The sequence below is a fragment of the Procambarus clarkii genome, chromosome 61 (genome assembly GCF_040958095.1).
Source record: "Procambarus clarkii isolate CNS0578487 chromosome 61, FALCON_Pclarkii_2.0, whole genome shotgun sequence".
Classification (NCBI taxonomy): domain Eukaryota; kingdom Metazoa; phylum Arthropoda; class Malacostraca; order Decapoda; family Cambaridae; genus Procambarus; species Procambarus clarkii.
The window spans coordinates 20,220,752-20,238,251 of record NC_091210.1 but is presented as its reverse complement, the minus strand read 5'-3'; the positions used below and the strand labels follow the sequence as shown (position 1 = coordinate 20,238,251).

At 54.1% G+C, this 17,500-nt stretch overlaps 1 protein-coding gene across 1 annotated transcript in view; it reads right to left on the bottom strand.

Annotated features, from left to right (window-relative positions):
- The window catches only part of Notum (palmitoleoyl-protein carboxylesterase notum), a 166,068-nt gene that overhangs the window by 38,249 nt on the left and 110,319 nt on the right, over positions 1 to 17,500 (bottom strand). Inside the window, exons 2-3 of the mRNA XM_069307966.1 lie at positions 7,610 to 7,969; positions 2,655 to 2,707 (exon numbers count right to left, since the gene is read on the bottom strand). Of these exons, the coding sequence (XP_069164067.1) occupies positions 2,655 to 2,707; positions 7,610 to 7,875 (319 nt within the window). The 5' untranslated portion in view covers positions 7,876 to 7,969. The remainder of the gene's footprint in view (positions 1 to 2,654; positions 2,708 to 7,609; positions 7,970 to 17,500) is intronic.

Genomic DNA, 17,500 nt, shown 5'->3' with positions numbered 1-17,500 from the left:
AGTCCTGGACCCTCAGTCCTGGACCCCCCAGTCCTGGACCCCTCAGTCCTGGACCCCTCAATCCTGGACCCCTCAGTCCTGGACCCCTCAGTCCTGTACCCCTCAGTCCTGGACCCCTCAGTCCTGGACCCCCCAGTCCTGGACCCCCCAGTCCTGGACCCCTCAGTCCTGGACCCCCCAGTCCTGGACCCCTCAGTCCTGGACCCCCCCAGTCCCTGGACCCCTCAGTCCTGGACCCCCCAGTCCTGGACCCCCCAGTCCTGGACCCCTCAGTCCTGGACCCCCCAGTCCTGGACCCCCCAGTCCTGGACCCCCCAGTCCTGGACCCCCAGTCCTGGACCCCCCAGTCCTGGACCCCCTAGTCCTGGACCCCTCAGTCCTGGACCCCTCAGTCCTGGACCCCCAGTCCTGGACCCCTCAGTCCTGGACCCCCAGTCCTGGACCCCTCAGTCCTGGACCCCTCAGTCCTGGACCCTCAGTCCTGGACCCTCAGTCCTGGACCCCCCAGTCCTGGACCCCCCAGTCCTGGACCCCCCAGTCCTGGACCCCCCAGTCCTGGACCCCCCAGTCCTGGACCCCTCAGTCCTGGACCCCTCAGTCCTGGACCCCTCAGTCCTGGACCCCTCAGTCCTGGACCCCTCAGTCCTGGACCCCTCAGTCCTGGACCCCTCAGTCCTGGACCCCTCAGTCCTGGACCCCTCAGTCCTGGACCCTTTTTGTGTATATTCACAGAGAACTTTGATACACCTGTCAAGGGGGTTCGGTATACACCTTTCTCTAGGCACTATGTCTGAGTCCATTGTTACTGTGAAAACTGGAGAACCTCGAATCTCGTGTTGATAATTAAAATAACATTCTAAATAATAATTATAAACAGATGTGCTTTGATGGCAACAGATTAGTGTAGGTTTCAAGTCCTTATACCAGGCGTGTTTGATGGCAACAGATTAGTGTAGGTTTCAAGTCCTTATACCAGGCGTGTTTGATGGCAACAGATTAGTGTAGGTTTCAAGTCCTTATACCAGGCGTGTTTGATGGCAACAGATTAGTGTAGGTTTCAAGTCCTTATACCAGGCGTGTTTGATGGCAACAGATTAGTGTAGGTTTCAAGTCCTTATACCAGGCGTGTTTTAATACCCTTATAAGAATCCTAGTGTCATCTACAAAGGCTAATATGGTACTACAGTTTATGTCCTTGTCTATGTCCGATATGAGGATAAGAGAGTACTGGAGCAAGCACAGTACCCTGGGGGACTGAGCTCTTCACGGTTGATGGAACGGATTTTACTTGGTTGACTATTACACTCTGAGTTCTGTTAGATGGGGAATTGTAGATCCATCTTCCTACTTTTTTTCAGGAAATTCCTTTTGAACGCATTTTGGGTGCAATAGCACCATGGTCATTTGTCGAAGGCTTTTGCGGAATCTGTATATATTACGCTAGCGTTTTGCTTTTTCTATGGCATCTGAGGTCATGTCATAGTGGTCCAGCAACTGTGACAGGCAAGAGCGCCCTGTTCTGAACCCATGTTGTCCGGGGTTACGGAGACGCTGTTATTCCAAGTATTTTGAGATCTTACTTCTTAACACTCTTTCAGATATATTATGATGTGTGATGTTAGTGCTATCAGTCTGTAATTGTTGCCTTGCCTTATTCTCATCTTTATGGAGTGGTGCTATATCTGATTTTATATTATGTTAGAGATAACGCCAGTACCTAGACTGTCTCCACTGAATGCTAAAGGCCTGTGACTGTTTTTTCACAATTCTTGATGAATATGGTGCTCCAAGAATCAGGGCCTGATGCAGAGTGCATAGGCATACTGTCTGTTTCAAAATCCAGTAGGGATAGGGTGACAACTTATATAAGTCTCAAACAGCCAAACTCACAAGTCAAGCCTGGCCTGAGCAGTAGAAGAACTCCCAGAACCCCATCAACCGGGTACAAAGACGTATGCAAGAGGGACCTGAAAGCCATGGACGTCGATCATGCTATATGGTAGACACTGGCTGCAGACCGTTCAGCCTGGAGGCAGTCTGTTCAGTCTCTCCAAGTTCGAGGAGTCACTTGCCAAGGAATCGGAGGCAAAGAGACAAAGAAGGAAAGCCGGTAGCCAGGAAGACAGACCGTTTGTGCTCGGTGTGGGATGGACTGCCACTCTCGGATTGGCCTCATCAGTCACACCAGACGCTGGACCAGGATTGACAACTAGGGCGCAACTCCATAGTCTCCCGAGACTGAAGGATGAATACCACTACTCTCATGTTACAAAGGTGTTTCTGTGTTCCATTGGAAGTTATTCCGGGATCTTTATCCGCATGCTGCTATTAAGCTATATCTTGCTCTGGTTAGGCCCCATTTAGATTATGCAGTTCAGTTTTGGTCGCCGTACTATAGAATGGATATAAATTCACTTGAACGGGTCCAGCTTAGGATGACAAAAGTTAACTTAATTATCAATCCGTAGGACAACCAAGGGAAACTACACATAAGAATGTTCTAGCCTAGATAAAAGCCTAGAGAAATGTACAGCAAAAAGAGCGTGACATGTTAAGCTGCAGGAGTCCCCTTGTGGTGGTGCTCGGTTACGGCTCCTTGCCAGTGTTCAGAGCCACGGGTGAACGAAGAAACATAGGAGCAGTGTGTATCTTACCTTCCAAGAAGAGTATCCAGCGACGACTGCTCTTGGAGCGACGGAAGTAGAAGCTGATGGGTAAGAGAGAGAGAGAAAATTAGTGCATGTTGGAAGCTGTGTTTTGATGGGGGGCGGGGCACCCGTTGTTAACAGGGCGGGGCATATTGACTTTCGTATAGTCAATATTGACTTATTAAATACGTGCACGTGACATACTAAACATACTAGTTTACCTTTAAAAAGCTTCATAGAAAACACCGACCTTACCTAACCTTCTTAGTATGTTAAGATAAGCATCTTATTGCTTCGTAATTACAATTATTACTTAACCTATTATAGGTATAGGTTAAGTAATAATTGCAATTACGAAGCAATAAGATGCTTATCTTAACATACTAAGAAGGTTAGGTAAGGTCGGTGTTTTCTATGAAGCTTTTCAAGGTAAACTAGTATGTTTAGTATGTCACATGCACGTATTTAATAAGTCAATATTGACTAAGAAAGTGCGAGAACGGGTTGGTTGTTGCCAGGGAGTGTCAACAGACATAATTCACGGATCTTTTACATGTTGCTTTCTTTCTATGATCGTGTCTAATGGTTTTGTACCATGTGTTTTAAGTTCCTAGTTTCCACCATATCTAAATACCTGAGGGGCCATATTCAGGAAGCAGTTACGCAAGCACTTACGAACCTGTACATCTTTTCTCAATCTTTGGCGGCTTTGTTTACAATTATTAAACAGTTAATGAGCTCCGAAGCACCAGGAGGCTGTTTATAACAATAACAACAGTTGATTGGCAAGTTTTCATGCTTGTAAACTGTTTAATAAATGTAACCAAAGCCGTCAAAGATTGAGGAAAGATGTACACGTTCGTAAGTACTTGCGTAACTGCTTAGTGAATCTGGCCCCGTAAGCATTTGGGCTTTGTTGATGAGGCTGGGCTGATCTTGGAAGGGAGGGAGGGAGCTGCTGCTTTAACGAGCCTCGCCTGAGGACAGACTGCCAGAGAACAGATTCTATGTCAAGTGTTTTTCATTCATAAACAGGGCAGTTTACAACTGAATTAACGAGCAATTGGCTCTTGTTTATGAGGGCGGGAAATTAACGCGAACTTTGTTGTGTGCAGCCCGCCCGAACACCCGCCCCGCCCGAACACCCGCCCCGCCCGAACACCAGCCCCGCCCGAACACCAGCCCCGCCCGAACACCCGCCCCGCCCGTACACCCGCCCCGCCCGAACACCAGCCCCGCCCGAACACCCGCCCCGCCCGAACACCCGCCCCGCCCGTACACCCGCCCCGCCCGAACACCCGCCCCGCCCGAACACCCGCCCCGCCCGAACACCAGCCCCGCCCGAACACCCGCCCCGCCCGAACACCCCCCCCCCCCCGGCCAACCCCCAAATGATTTATCACCTGCTCTCAACAAGACTGCCGTCACCCTAACACCCCCCCCTACCCCCCCCTACCCAAGAAAATCAATTAAACAAGGGTTGCATTAACTGGTCCAACAGTCTGTGGTGAGATCCCTTACTGAAGTCTCCTATTATCTTAACATTTGCATACACCTTATGTAGCGAGTCTGTGTTTAAGGTAATTAACTGTGGGTAGGAGGCTACGATGGGTAGGGGAGGTTAGGAGGGGGTGGATGGGTAAGGGAGGATAGGGGGGGATGGGTAGGGGAGGATAGGAGGGGAGGATGGGTAGGGGAGGATAGGAGGGGGGGGATAGGTAGGGGAGGATAGGGGGGGGAGGATAGGAGGGGGGGATGGGTAGGGGAGGATAGGAGGGGAGGATGGGTAGGGGAGGATAGGGGGGGAGGATGGGTAGGGGAGGATAGGGGGGGATGGGGAGGGGAGGATAGGAGGGGGGGATGGGTAGGGGAGGTTACAAGGAGGGGGGATGGGGAGGGGAGGATGGGTAGGGGAGGATAGGGGGGGATGGGGAGGGGAGGATGGGTAGGGGAGGATAGGGGGGGGATGGGGAGGGGAGGATAGGGGGGGATGGGGAGGGGAGGATAGGGAAGGATGGGGAGGGGAGGATAGGGGGGGATGGGGAGGGGAGGATGGGTAGGGGTGTTATAAGGAGGGGGGGATGGAGGGGGGAGCTAAGAGGAGGGGGGGGAGGCTCCCGGTAATTAGCCGACTGTTAGACGGGGTCTGAGAGTGTAGGAAACAGTACAGGAGTGGGGGGGGGCGTACTGGTGGGGGTAATGGGGGGTTAATGGTGGGGGGTTAATGGTGTATCACCCGGGATCACCACCTCCCTACATGGAGCACCGCCCCCACCTCTGTCCTGCTCATGAAACACCTTCCATACTGCTTTCGCCCCCTCCCCTCCCCCCCCACCCTCAGCAGGAGATCCACCCCCTCCCCTCTGCAACCCGTTCTCGCAAATTCGTAAAGTCAATATTGACTTATTAACTACGTGCATAGGTGATATACTAAACATAATAGATACCCTTAAAAAGATTCATAGAAAACGCCGACCTTACCTAACCTTGTTAGTATCCTAAGATAAGCATCTTATTGCTTCGTAATTACAATTATTACTTAACCTATACCTATTATAGGTTAGGTAATAATTGTAATTACGAAGCAATAAGATGCTTATCTTAACATACTAAGTAGGTTAGGTAAGGTCGGTGTTTTCTATGAAGCTTTTCAAGAGAAACTATTATGTTAAGTATGTCACCTATGCACATGTTTAATAAGTCAATATTGACTTATTAAATTTGCGAGAACGGGTTGCCCTCTGGGGGAGCCTTACCTTGTGTTAGTTTCGGGGCTTTGCATCCTCGCGGCCCGGTCCTCGACCAGGCCTCCTGGATGCTGGACTGGTCAACCAGGTTGTTGGACGCGGCTGCTCGCAGCCGGACGTATGAGTCACAGCCTGGTTGATCAGGTATGTTTTGGAGGTGTTTATCAAGTTCTCTTTTGAACACTGTGAGGGGTCGGCCAGTTATGTGTAGTGGAAGCGTGTTGAACAGTCTCGGGCCTCTGATGTTGATAGTTCTCTCTTGAACACTGTGAGGGGTCGGCCAGTTATGTGTAGTGGAAGCGTGTTGAACAGTCTCGGGCCTCCGATGTTGATAGTTCTCTCTCAGAGTACCTGTTGCACCTCTGCTTTTCAACGGGGGTATTCTGCACATCCTGCCATGCCTCTTTGTCAACCCGTCCTCTTAAAAATAACATCACTTTTGGCTGGTATGCGCGGCGCTATGGCCAAATTTGGACGTAATTTGAAATGAAATCGACTCACAAAAGTGACGCACTGTTCCGTTTTCTGTTTGAGTCGTCCGGCTTACTCGGCCAGCTTAGAAGAGCAAACTTTCCATTAACTTTTTTCATAACGTTTTGAAACTGTATGAGAATTTCCTGCCCACCTAACCTATCAGAGGACCCTTAACTTACTGTTGTTGAAAAAAAAATCCCAAATTTATATATTTTTTTTTCATTTTCAAATTACGTCCATATTCGGCCATACGGGCAAAAGCGACATTTTTAAGTAAGGTCGCATGTGATGTTATTTCTGTGTGCAGGTTTGGGACCAGCCCCTTCTGTTATTTTTCCACGTGTAAATTATCATGTATATCTCAAGGGAGTACAGATTTAGGCTCTTTAGTCGATCCCAGTAATTTAGATGTTTTACTGAGTGGATTCTAGCAGTAAAGGATCTCTGCACGCTCTCCAGGTCAGCAATTTCTCCAGCTTTGAAAGGGGCTGTCATTGTGCAGCAGTACTCCACTCTAGAGAGCACTAGCGTCTTGAAGAGTATCATCATCGGTATAGCATCTCTAGTGTGAAAGGTTCTTGTTATCCAACCTGTCATTTTCCTTGCAGTTGTGACGGCTACTTTATTGTGTTCTTTAAAGGTAAGGTCTTCCGACATGAGTACACCCAGATCCTTTACATTGCCTTTTCGTTCTGTGGTATGATATGATTTTTGTACGTGGTTTCTGGTTTTATATTTACATTTTTCCCGTAACACAAGAGCTGGAACTTCATTAAATACCATATTATTTTCTGTAGCCCATTGAAAGACCTGATCAGAATCAGACCTCCAATCAGAAAGATGTGATTGGAGGTTTGCCGTGTCCTCTATGTTGTCTACTCTCATGAGTGGTGTGGTGTGTCTACCTCAACACCCCCCCTCCACCCAGGAACCGCCCACCCTGGCACCGCCCACCCTGGCACCGCCCACCCCAGGCACCGCCCACCCTGGCACCACCCACCCCAGGCACCGCCCACCCTGGCACCACCCACCCTGGCACCACCCACCCTGGCACCGCCCACCTGCTTAACCCAAATAATAACTAGGCTGATCTCGTGTCAGGAACCTTTTCCTGTTAAGTTAGGAAAGGTTCAGAGGTATGGCACAAGGCCAGTCCCCGAGGCGAGGGGTATGAACTACTAGGAAAGATTGCTGGAACTAAACCTAACGACACTGGAAGACAGAAGAGTTAGGATAGACATGATCACCACGTATAAAATTCTTCAGATAAATTAACAGGGTAGTTAAATATAATCTATTTAGCATGGGTGGTACGCGAACAAGGGGACACAGGTGGAAACTGAGTGCCCAAATGAGCCACAGATATATTAGAAAGAACTTTTTCAGTGTCAGAGTAGTTAACCGGTGGAATGCATTAGGAAGTGATGTGGTGGAGGCTGACTCCATACACAGTTTCAAGTGTAGATACGATAGAGCCCAATAGGCTCAGGAATCTATACAGTTGATTGACAATTGAGAGGCGAGACCAAAAAGCAGAGCTCAACCCCTGCAAGCACAACTAGGTGAATACAATTAGATTACCTTGAGGTGCTTCCGGGGCTCAGCGACCCCGCGGCCCGGTCGTCGACCAGGCCTCCTGGCTGCTGGACTGATCAACCAGGTGGTGATAGGGGATTACAAAGGTGTACAGGTGATTACAAAGGTGTACAGGTGATTACAAAGATAATAACATGTACTAACCCGGCAGGTGAGTTGTCGTTGCATACAGCAAGTGGCGTGTGCTTGTGGGCGTGGGGTGGGTTGTGGGCGTGGGGTGGGTTGTGGGCGTGGGGTGGGCGTGTGAGCCAGTGTCTGGAGAGAGGGGTGGTGGTGGGGTCCTCCAGACGGCAACACTCCCTCTCCGCCGCCGCGACCACTCTCTGCACCGCTTCGGTCTCCACTAGACGGGTCATCAGACGGGGGTCCACCACAGACCCCAGGGACCCCATGGACCTCAGGGACTCCATTGACCTCAGGGACCCTAGGGTCTCCCCTTGGGGATCGCCTACAACGCCCCCGACCCACGACGGCGCCCCCGTCAACACAGTTGCTACAGCCAACCTGTAAAGACAGCATTAAGGATAAGACTCAGGAATTAAGGAAACTGCAGAAGGCCTATTGGCCCATGGGAGGCAGTTATTCAGCACATGTGCGGTCCCTTCATTGTTTCAAGCGTAGGTTGGACATGTATATGAATGAGATTGGGTGGTTATAAATAGGAGCTGCCTCGTATGGGCCAATAAGCCTTTTGCAGTTTCTTATGTTCTTGTGTTTATATTGGCCCATACAACATAAGCATGAAACTAACTGCTGAGGGCCTATTGGCCTATACGAGGCAGCTCCATACTAATAGTAACCTGTCCTCTTAAAAATAACGTTACTTTTGCCCGTATGGCCGAATATAGACGTAATATAAAAACGAAAAAAAAATTATAATAAATTTTGGATAGTTTTTTTTTTCAACAACAATAGTTAAGGGTCCTCTGGTAGGTTAGGTGGGCAGGAAATTCTCATAAGTGTCAAAACGGTATGAAAAACGTTAATTTTGTTAATTATTTATTAATTAATTAATTTAATTAAAACGTTAATTAAAAACGGAAAGTTTGCTCTTCTAAGCTGGCCGAGTAAGCCGGACGACTCAAACAGAAAACGGAACAGTGCGTCACTTTTGTGAGTCGATTTCATTTCAAATTACGTCCAAATTTGGCCAAAGCGCCGCGCATACCAGCCAAAAGTGACGTTATTTTTAAGAGGGCGGGACAGAGAGTGGGAAGACATGACTGAGACGTATAAAATACTTAGTGTGATTGACAACCCGGAGAAGAAAATGAAATGTTCGCTTTGAATACCAACAGGAGAGGGCGAGGGTGGAAGCTTGAGACTCAGATGAGTAGCAGAGAGTTAGGTTTTCATATAGCGTAATTATTTTTTGTTTTTTTTGAGATATATACAAGAGTTGTTACATTCTTGTACAGCCACTAGTACGCGTAGCGTTTCGGGCAAGTCCTTAATCCTATGGTCCCTGGAATACGATCCCCTGCCGCGAAGAATCGTTTTTTCATCCAAGTACACATTTTACTGTTGCGTTAAACAGAGGCTACAGTTAAGGAATTGCGCCCAGTAAATCCTCCCCGGCCAGGATACGAACCCATGACATAGCGCTCGCGGAACGCCAGGCGAGTGTCTTACCACTACACCACGGAGACTGCAAAATTAGGTCAATTAGGTCAAAATTAGTAATTAGGTCATAAAAGTATTTATGTGTTCTCACATGTGCTCCCTCACAGTGTTCAAGAGAGAACTGGATAAGCACCTCCAAAGGATACCTGATCAACCAGGCTGTGACTCATATGTCAGGCTGCGAGCAGCCGCGTCTAACAGCCTGGTTGATCGGTCCAGCAACCTTGAAGCCTGGTCGACGACCGGGCCGCGGGGACACTAAGCCCCGGAAGCACCTCAAGGTAATCAAGGTAACCTCAAGGTATGTGTACGTCTGATACCATACTACTTGTGTAAAGTAAGAAATGTATATGTTTATCTCCCAGAATGTTTGGTAATACGTTTATTGCTTGTGATGTGTGTCTATGTATGTATTAACACGATGTACTGAACGGGGTGAGAATAGCTTGAGCTTCTTGAGATGGTTATCTTGAGATGATTTCGGGGCTTTAGTGTCCCCGCGGCCCGGTCCTCGACCAGCTACCTCATCCCTTTGTGTGGATTTTACCTCAATAAACTTATTTCAATTTTAATGTAGAATAAGACTATTGAGAAAAAGGACTGAACTAAAGGAGCTGTGGAGGCAGTCTTGAGGTTATCTTGAGATGATTTCGGGGCTTTAGTGTCCCTGCGGCCCGGTCCTCGACCAGGCCTCCACCCCCAGGAAGCAGCCCGTGACAGCTGACTAACACCCAGGTACCTATTTTACTGCTAGGTAACAGGGGCATAGGGTGAAAGAAACTCTGCCCATTGTTTCTCGCCGGTGCCTGGGATCGAACCCAGGGCCACAGGATCACAAGTCTAGCGTGCTGTCCGCTCGGCCGACCGGCTCCCGGATCGGCAAACTCCATTCATAACTTTAAAAGTAGATAGGATAGGGAAATAGACCAGGAGTGCATTAGCAATTAGGCTGCATTAAACACGCAAGAACGAAGAGCGTGTGAGAGCGTGCGCGCACACTCACACAGGGGCCTGTGGCTGAGTGGACAGCGCTTAGGACTCGTAATCCTAGGGCCCGGGTTCGATCCCGGCGGAAACAGATGGGCAGAGTTTCTTTCACTCTCATGCACCTGTTACCTACCAGTAAATAGGTACCTGTGAGTTAGACAGCTGTTACAGGCTGCTTCCTGGGGTGCATGTGTGTAGGGGAGAAAGATTAGTTAGTAGTTAGTAACAGTTGATTGACAACTGAGAGGCGGGCCGAAAGAGCAGAGAGCTCAATCCCCACAAGCATAACTAGGTGAATACATGAGAGGCGGGACCAAAGAGCCAAAGCTCAACCCCCGCAAGCACAAATAGGCGAGTACACACCCTGCCATAGCAGCATTGCTACTACAATGTTGTTGTTTGTTGTTAAAGATTCGCTACCTGGAACAATGTCCCAAGTAGCACGGGCTATGGTGAGCCCGTAATTGATTTGTTACCACAAACTATTTTCACTCAAAAGACAAATCCAGCGCAAAAAGCTACGTCACATCCGGGAAGATCCAATCGAATATCCTCCTCTATCCCCCCCCCCCCCCGCCCCCCACCCATGGGGTCTGATGACTGAGTGGACAGCGCTCTGAACTCGTAATCCTTGGGTCCGGGTTTGATTCCCGGTGATGGCATAAACAAAATGGACAGTTTCTTTCATCCTGATGCCCCTGTTACCTAGCAGTAAATAGGTACCTGGGAGTTAGACAGCTGTTACAGGCTGCTTCCTGGGAGGAGGGGGTGTACGTGTGTGGGAAAAAATAGTAGTTAGTAACAGTTGGTTGACGGGACCAAAGAGCCAAAGTTCAACCCCCGCAAGCACAACTAGGTGAACACACACACACACGCAAGCACCCCCCCTCCCACACACACACACACGCAAGCACCCCCCCCCCCACACACACACACACACGCAAGCACCCCCCCCCCCCACACACACACACGCAAGCACCCCCCCCCCACACACACACACGCAAGCACCCCCCCCCCACACACACACACACGCAAGAACCCCCCCCCCCCACACACACACACACGCACCCCCCCCCCACACACACACACACGCAAGCACCCCCCCCCCCCACACACACACACGCAAGCACCCCCCCCCCCCCACACACACACATGACCATACCATATACAACTAACTTTAATGGGATCATTCCAGGCATTATGCTCCATCATCCTCCGGAGGTGGCCCACGGGGAGAGGAGGAGGTGGCCCACGGGGAGAGGAGGAGGTGGCCCACGGGGAGAAGGAGGAGGTGGCCCACGGGGAGAAGGAGGAGGTGGCCCACGGGGAGAGGAGGAGGTGGCCCACGGGGAGAGGAGGAGGTGGCCCACGGGGAGAGGAGGAGGTGGCCCACGGGGAGAAGGAGGAGGTGGCCCACGGGGAGAAGGAGGAGGTGGCCCACGGGGAGAGGAGGAGGTGGCCCACGGGGAGATTAGGAGGTGGCCCACGGGGAGAGGAGGAGGTGGCCCACGGGGAGAGGAGGAGGTGGCCCACGGGGAGAGGAGGAGGTGGCCCACGGGGAGGAGGAGGAGGTGGCCCACGGGGAGGAGGAGGAGGTGGCCCACGGGGAGAGGAGGAGGTGGCCCACGGGGAGGAGGAGGAGGTGGCCCACGGGGAGGAGGAGGAGGTGGCCCACGGGGAGGAGGAGGAGGTGGCCCACGGGGAGGAGGAGGAGGTGGCCCACGGGGAGGAGGAGGAGGTGGCCCACGGGGAGGAGGAGGAGGTGGCCCACGGGGAGGAGGAGGAGGTGGCCCACGGGGAGGAGGAGGAGGTGGCCCACGGGGAGGAGGAGGAGGTGGCCCACGGGGAGGAGGAGGAGGTGGCCCACGGGGAGGAGGAGGAGGTGGCCCACGGGGAGGAGGAGGAGGTGGCCCACGGGGAGGAGGTGGCCCACGGGAGAGGAGGAGGTGGCCCACGGGGAGGAGGAGGAGGTGGCCCACGGGGAGAGGAGGTGGTGGCCCACGGGGAGGAGGAGGAGGTGGCCCACGGGGAGGAGGAGGAGGTGGCCCACGGGGAGGAGGAGGAGGTGGCCCACGGGGAGGAGGAGGAGGTGGCCCACGGGGAGGAGGAGGAGGTGGCCCACGGGGAGGAGGAGGAGGTGGCCCACGGGGAGGAGGAGGAGGTGGCCCACGGGGAGGAGGAGGAGGTGGCCCACGGGGAGGAGGAGGAGGTGGCCCACGGGGAGGAGGAGGAGGTGGCCCACGGGGAGGAGGAGGAGGTGGCCCACGGGGAGGAGGAGGAGGTGGCCCACGGGGAGGAGGAGGAGGTGGCCCACGGGGAGGAGGAGGAGGTGGCCCACGGGGAGGAGGAGGAGGTGGCCCACGGGGAGGAGGAGGAGGTGGCCCACGGGGAGGAGGAGGAGGTGGCCCACGGGGAGGAGGAGGAGGTGGCCCACGGGGAGGAGGAGGAGGTGGCCCACGGGGAGGAGGAGGAGGTGGCCCACGGGGAGGAGGAGGAGGTGGCCCACGGGAGAGGAGGAGGTGGCCCACGGGGAGGAGGAGGAGGTGGCCCACGGGGAGGAGGAGGAGGTGGCCCACGGGGAGGAGGAGGAGGTGGCCCACGGGGAGGAGGAGGAGGTGGCCCACGGGGAGGAGGAGGAGGTGGCCCACGGGGAGGAGGAGGAGGTGGCCCACGGGGAGGAGGAGGAGGTGGCCCACGGGGAGGAGGAGGAGGTGGCCCACGGGAGGAGGAGGTGGCCCACGGGAGAGGAGGAGGAGGTGGCCCACGGGAGGAGGAGGTGGCCCACGGGAGAGGAGGAGGTGGCCCACGGGAGAGGAGGAGGTGGCCCACGGGAGAGGAGGAGGTGGCCCACGGGAGAGGAGGAGGTGGCCCACGGGAGAGGAGGAGGTGGCCCACGGGAGAGGAGGAGGTGGCCCACGGGAGAGGAGGAGGTGGCCCACGGGAGAGGAGGAGGTGGCCCACGGGAGAGGAGGAGGTGGCCCACGGGAGAGGAGGAGGTGGCCCACGGGAGAGGAGGAGGTGGCCCACGGGAGAGGAGGAGGTGGCCCACGGGAGAGGAGGAGGTGGCCCACGGGAGAGGAGGAGGTGGCCCACGGGAGAGGAGGAGGTGGCCCACGGGAGAGGAGGAGGTGGCCCACGGGGAGGAGGAGGAGGTGGCCCACGGGGAGAAGGAGGAGGTGGCCCACGGGGAGAAGGAGGAGGTGGCCCACGGGGAGGAGGAGGAGGTGGCCCACGGGGAGGAGGAGGAGGTGGCCCACGGGAGGAGGAGGTGGCCCACGGGAGAGGAGGAGGAGGTGGCCCACGGGAGGAGGAGGTGGCCCACGGGAGAGGAGGAGGTGGCCCACGGGAGAGGAGGAGGTGGCCCACGGGGAGGAGGAGGAGGTGGCCCACGGGGAGGAGGAGGAGGTGGCCCACGGGGAGGAGGAGGTGGCCCACGGGGAGAAGGAGGAGGTGGCCCACGGGGAGGAGGAGGAGGTGGCCCACGGGGAGGAGGAGGAGGTGGCCCACGGGGAGGAGGAGGAGGTGGCCCACGGGGAGGAGGAGGAGGTGGCCCACGGGAGAGGAGGAGGTGGCCCACGGGAGAGGAGGAGGTGGCCCACGGGAGAGGAGGAGGTGGCCCACGGGAGAGGAGGAGGTGGCCCACGGGAGAGGAGGAGGTGGCCCACGGGAGAGGAGGAGGTGGCCCACGGGGAGAGGAGGAGGTGGCCCACGGGGAGGAGGAGGAGGAGGTGGCCCACGGGGAGGAGGAGGAGGTGGCCCACGGGAGGAGGAGGTGGCCCACGGGAGAGGAGGAGGAGGTGGCCCACGGGAGGAGGAGGTGGCCCACGGGAGAGGAGGAGGTGGCCCACGGGAGAGGAGGAGGTGGCCCACGGGAGAGGAGGAGGTGGCCCACGGGAGAGGAGGAGGTGGCCCACGGGAGAGGAGGAGGTGGCCCACGGGAGAGGAGGAGGTGGCCCACGGGAGAGGAGGAGGTGGCCCACGGGAGAGGAGGAGGTGGCCCACGGGAGAGGAGGAGGTGGCCCACGGGAGAGGAGGAGGTGGCCCACGGGAGAGGAGGAGGTGGCCCACGGGAGAGGAGGAGGTGGCCCACGGGAGAGGAGGAGGTGGCCCACGGGAGAGGAGGAGGTGGCCCACGGGAGAGGAGGAGGTGGCCCACGGGAGAGGAGGAGGTGGCCCACGGGAGAGGAGGAGGTGGCCCACGGGAGAGGAGGAGGTGGCCCACGGGAGAGGAGGAGGTGGCCCACGGGAGAGGAGGAGGTGGCCCACGGGAGAGGAGGAGGTGGCCCACGGGAGAGGAGGAGGTGGCCCACGGGAGAGGTGGGCCACAGGAGGTGGGCCACACAAACCCTGACGCCTACAGGCCAACGAGGCTCCGGATAATGAGACTCCGGATAATCCACTCAGGTATCCGGATCACGTTATTGGAAATGTGCCGTGTCATTATCACTTAAAAGTCCGATAAATGATACCAATTCTCAGGTCCCATTAATGTGTTACCTTTGGTATCCTTAAACCTTTAAGGTAACTTGGGATCTAATTTATGGGCGCTTTTATCCTCATTATCCTGACCAAGTGAGGTGTGAGCATGAGTACAAATGCTCATGAAATAGAAGCTAGAGTCCTGAGCATTACTGATGCGACCCTTAGCACGCCAACCCGAAAATTTAATTTATAATATACTACCAACTTGCCCATGACCAAGTCTCCCGGCGCCCTGATGGCCTAGTGTATACCGAATGTTATTAGTATTCACTCTACGGTAAACTATACAAGTAATGCCATTTATATGGTTTACGGGGCCATATATGTTTGTTGTTAACTGACTGTGTGTGTGTGTGTGTGTGTGTGTGTGTGTGTGTGTGTGTGTGTGTGTGTGTGTGTGTGTCTAATGTGTCCGTACGTCCGGCGGATTGTGGAATGTTTCATGGTTGATGCATGTTATAGACGCCTTGACAAGTTGTTAGCTGCTTGTTGAGAGACGTTGAGAGAGAGAGACAGACAGACAGAGGAACAGAGAGAGCGACAGACAGACAGAGGAACAGAGAGAGCGACAGACAGACAGACAGAGGAACAGAGAGAGCGACAGACAGACAGACAGACAGAGGAACAGAGAGAGCGACAGACAGACAGACAGACAGAGGAACAGAGAGAGCGACAGACAGACAGACAGACAGAGGAACAGAGAGAGCGACAGACAGACAGACAGACAGACAGAGGAACAGAGAGAGCGACAGACAGACAGACAGACAGAGGAACAGAGAGAGCGACAGACAGACAGACAGACAGAGGAACAGAGAGAGCGACAGACAGACAGACAGACAGAGGAACAGAGAGAGCGACAGACAGACAGACAGACAGAGGAACAGAGAGAGCGACAGACAGACAGACAGACAGAGGAACAGAGAGAGCGACAGACAGACAGACAAGAGGAACAGAGAGAGCGACAGACAGACAGACAGAGGAACAGAGAGAGCGACAGACAGACAGACAGAGGAACAGAGAGAGCGACAGACAGACAGACAGAGGAACAGAGAGAGCGACAGAGGAACAGAGAGAGCGACAGAGGAACAGAGAGAGCGACAGAGGAACAGAGAGAGCGACAGAGGAACAGAGACAGACAGACAGAGGAACAGAGACAGACAGACAGAGGAACAGAGACAGACAGACAGAGGAACAGAGACAGACAGACAGAGGAACAGAGACAGACAGACAGAGGAACAGAGACAGACAGACAGAGGAACAGAGACAGACAGACAGAGGAAGAGACAGACAGACAGAGGAAGAGACAGACAGACAGAGGAACAGAGACAGACAGAGGGGAGACAGAGGGGAGACAGAGGGGAGACAGACAGAGGAACAGAGGGGAGACAGAGGGGAGACAGAGGGGAGACAGACAGAGGAACAGAGGGGAGACAGAGGGGAGACAGAGGGGAGACAGAGGGGAGACAGAGGGGAGACAGAGGGGAGACAGAGGGGAGACAGAGGAACAGAGAGAGACAGAGGAACAGAGAGAGACAGAGGAACAGAGAGAGACAGAGGAACAGAGAGAGACAGAGGAACAGAGAGAGACAGAGGAACAGAGAGAGACAGAGGAACAGAGAGAGACAGAGGAACAGAGAGAGACAGAGGAACAGAGAGAGACAGAGGAACAGAGAGAGACAGAAGAACAGAGAGAGACAGAGGGACAGAGAGAGACAGAGGAACAGAGACACAGGGAGAGACAAAGCCTCCAAAACACCCATCAACCTTGAAACATTTCAAGGTCACACAGTACCAGCGCCGTCCCAGGAACTGTCACCTCCGAACTTGACCTCGAAGTTGCTGAAAGAAATCACAGGGACTCTCAGACCCAGAGACCAGCCCAGCAAGAACGACCCCAGCCTCCTGAAGCAGTCCTCTTCCACCCGAGGGCTGCTTCCTGGGGGTGGAGGCCTGGTCGAGGACCGGGCCGCGGGGACACTAAAGCCCCGAAATCATCTCAAGATAACCCAGGCTTTGCGCCCTGGAGAGGCCACTCCAGACCCACAACTAGAGTGCAACTCCATAGTCTCCTGTGACTGTTGGATGACTGCCAATGGGAACCATCTGGTTATCACTAACGACCTGATAACCTAACGGTTCACACTAACGACCTGATAACCTCACGATTCACACTAACGACCTGATAACCTCACGATTCACACTAACGACCTGATAACCTCACGATTCACACTAACGACCTGATAACCTCACGATTCACACTAACGACCTGATAACCTCACGATTCACACTAACGACCTGATAACCTCACGATTCACACTAACGACCTGATAACCTCACGATTCACACTAACGACCTGATAACCTCACGATTCACACTAACGACCTGATAACCTCCCGATTCACACTAACGACCTGATAACCTCCCGATTCACACTAACGACCTGATAACCTCACGGTTCACACTAACGACCTGATTAGCGTGTTAAGCGGGGCTGGTAGCCCAGTCAAGTGTAGGTCCTCAGCCTGTACGGTCACCAGTACACAACAAGGCAAGCTGGAACTATGATTAAACTCCTGGACCAAGTATGGTCAGAAACCTTTATATAAGTGTGAAGCTTTTCGTCTAGTGTAGGTGTAAAGTGGGTGTTGTACCGTGGGTGTGGGTGTACCGTGGGTGTGGGTGTACCGTGGGTGTGGGTGTACCGTGGGTGTGGGTGTACCGTGGGTGTGGGTGTACCGTGGGTGTAGGTGTACCGTGGGTGTAGGTGTACCGTGGGTGTTGTACCGTGGGTGTTGGTGTACCGTGGGTGTTGGTGTACCGTGGGTGTAGGTGTACCGTGGGTGTAGGTGTACCGTGGGTGTAGGTGTACCGTGGGTGTTGGTGTACCGTGGGTGTTGGTGTACCGTGGGTGTTGGTGTACCGTGGGTGTAGGTGTACCGTGGG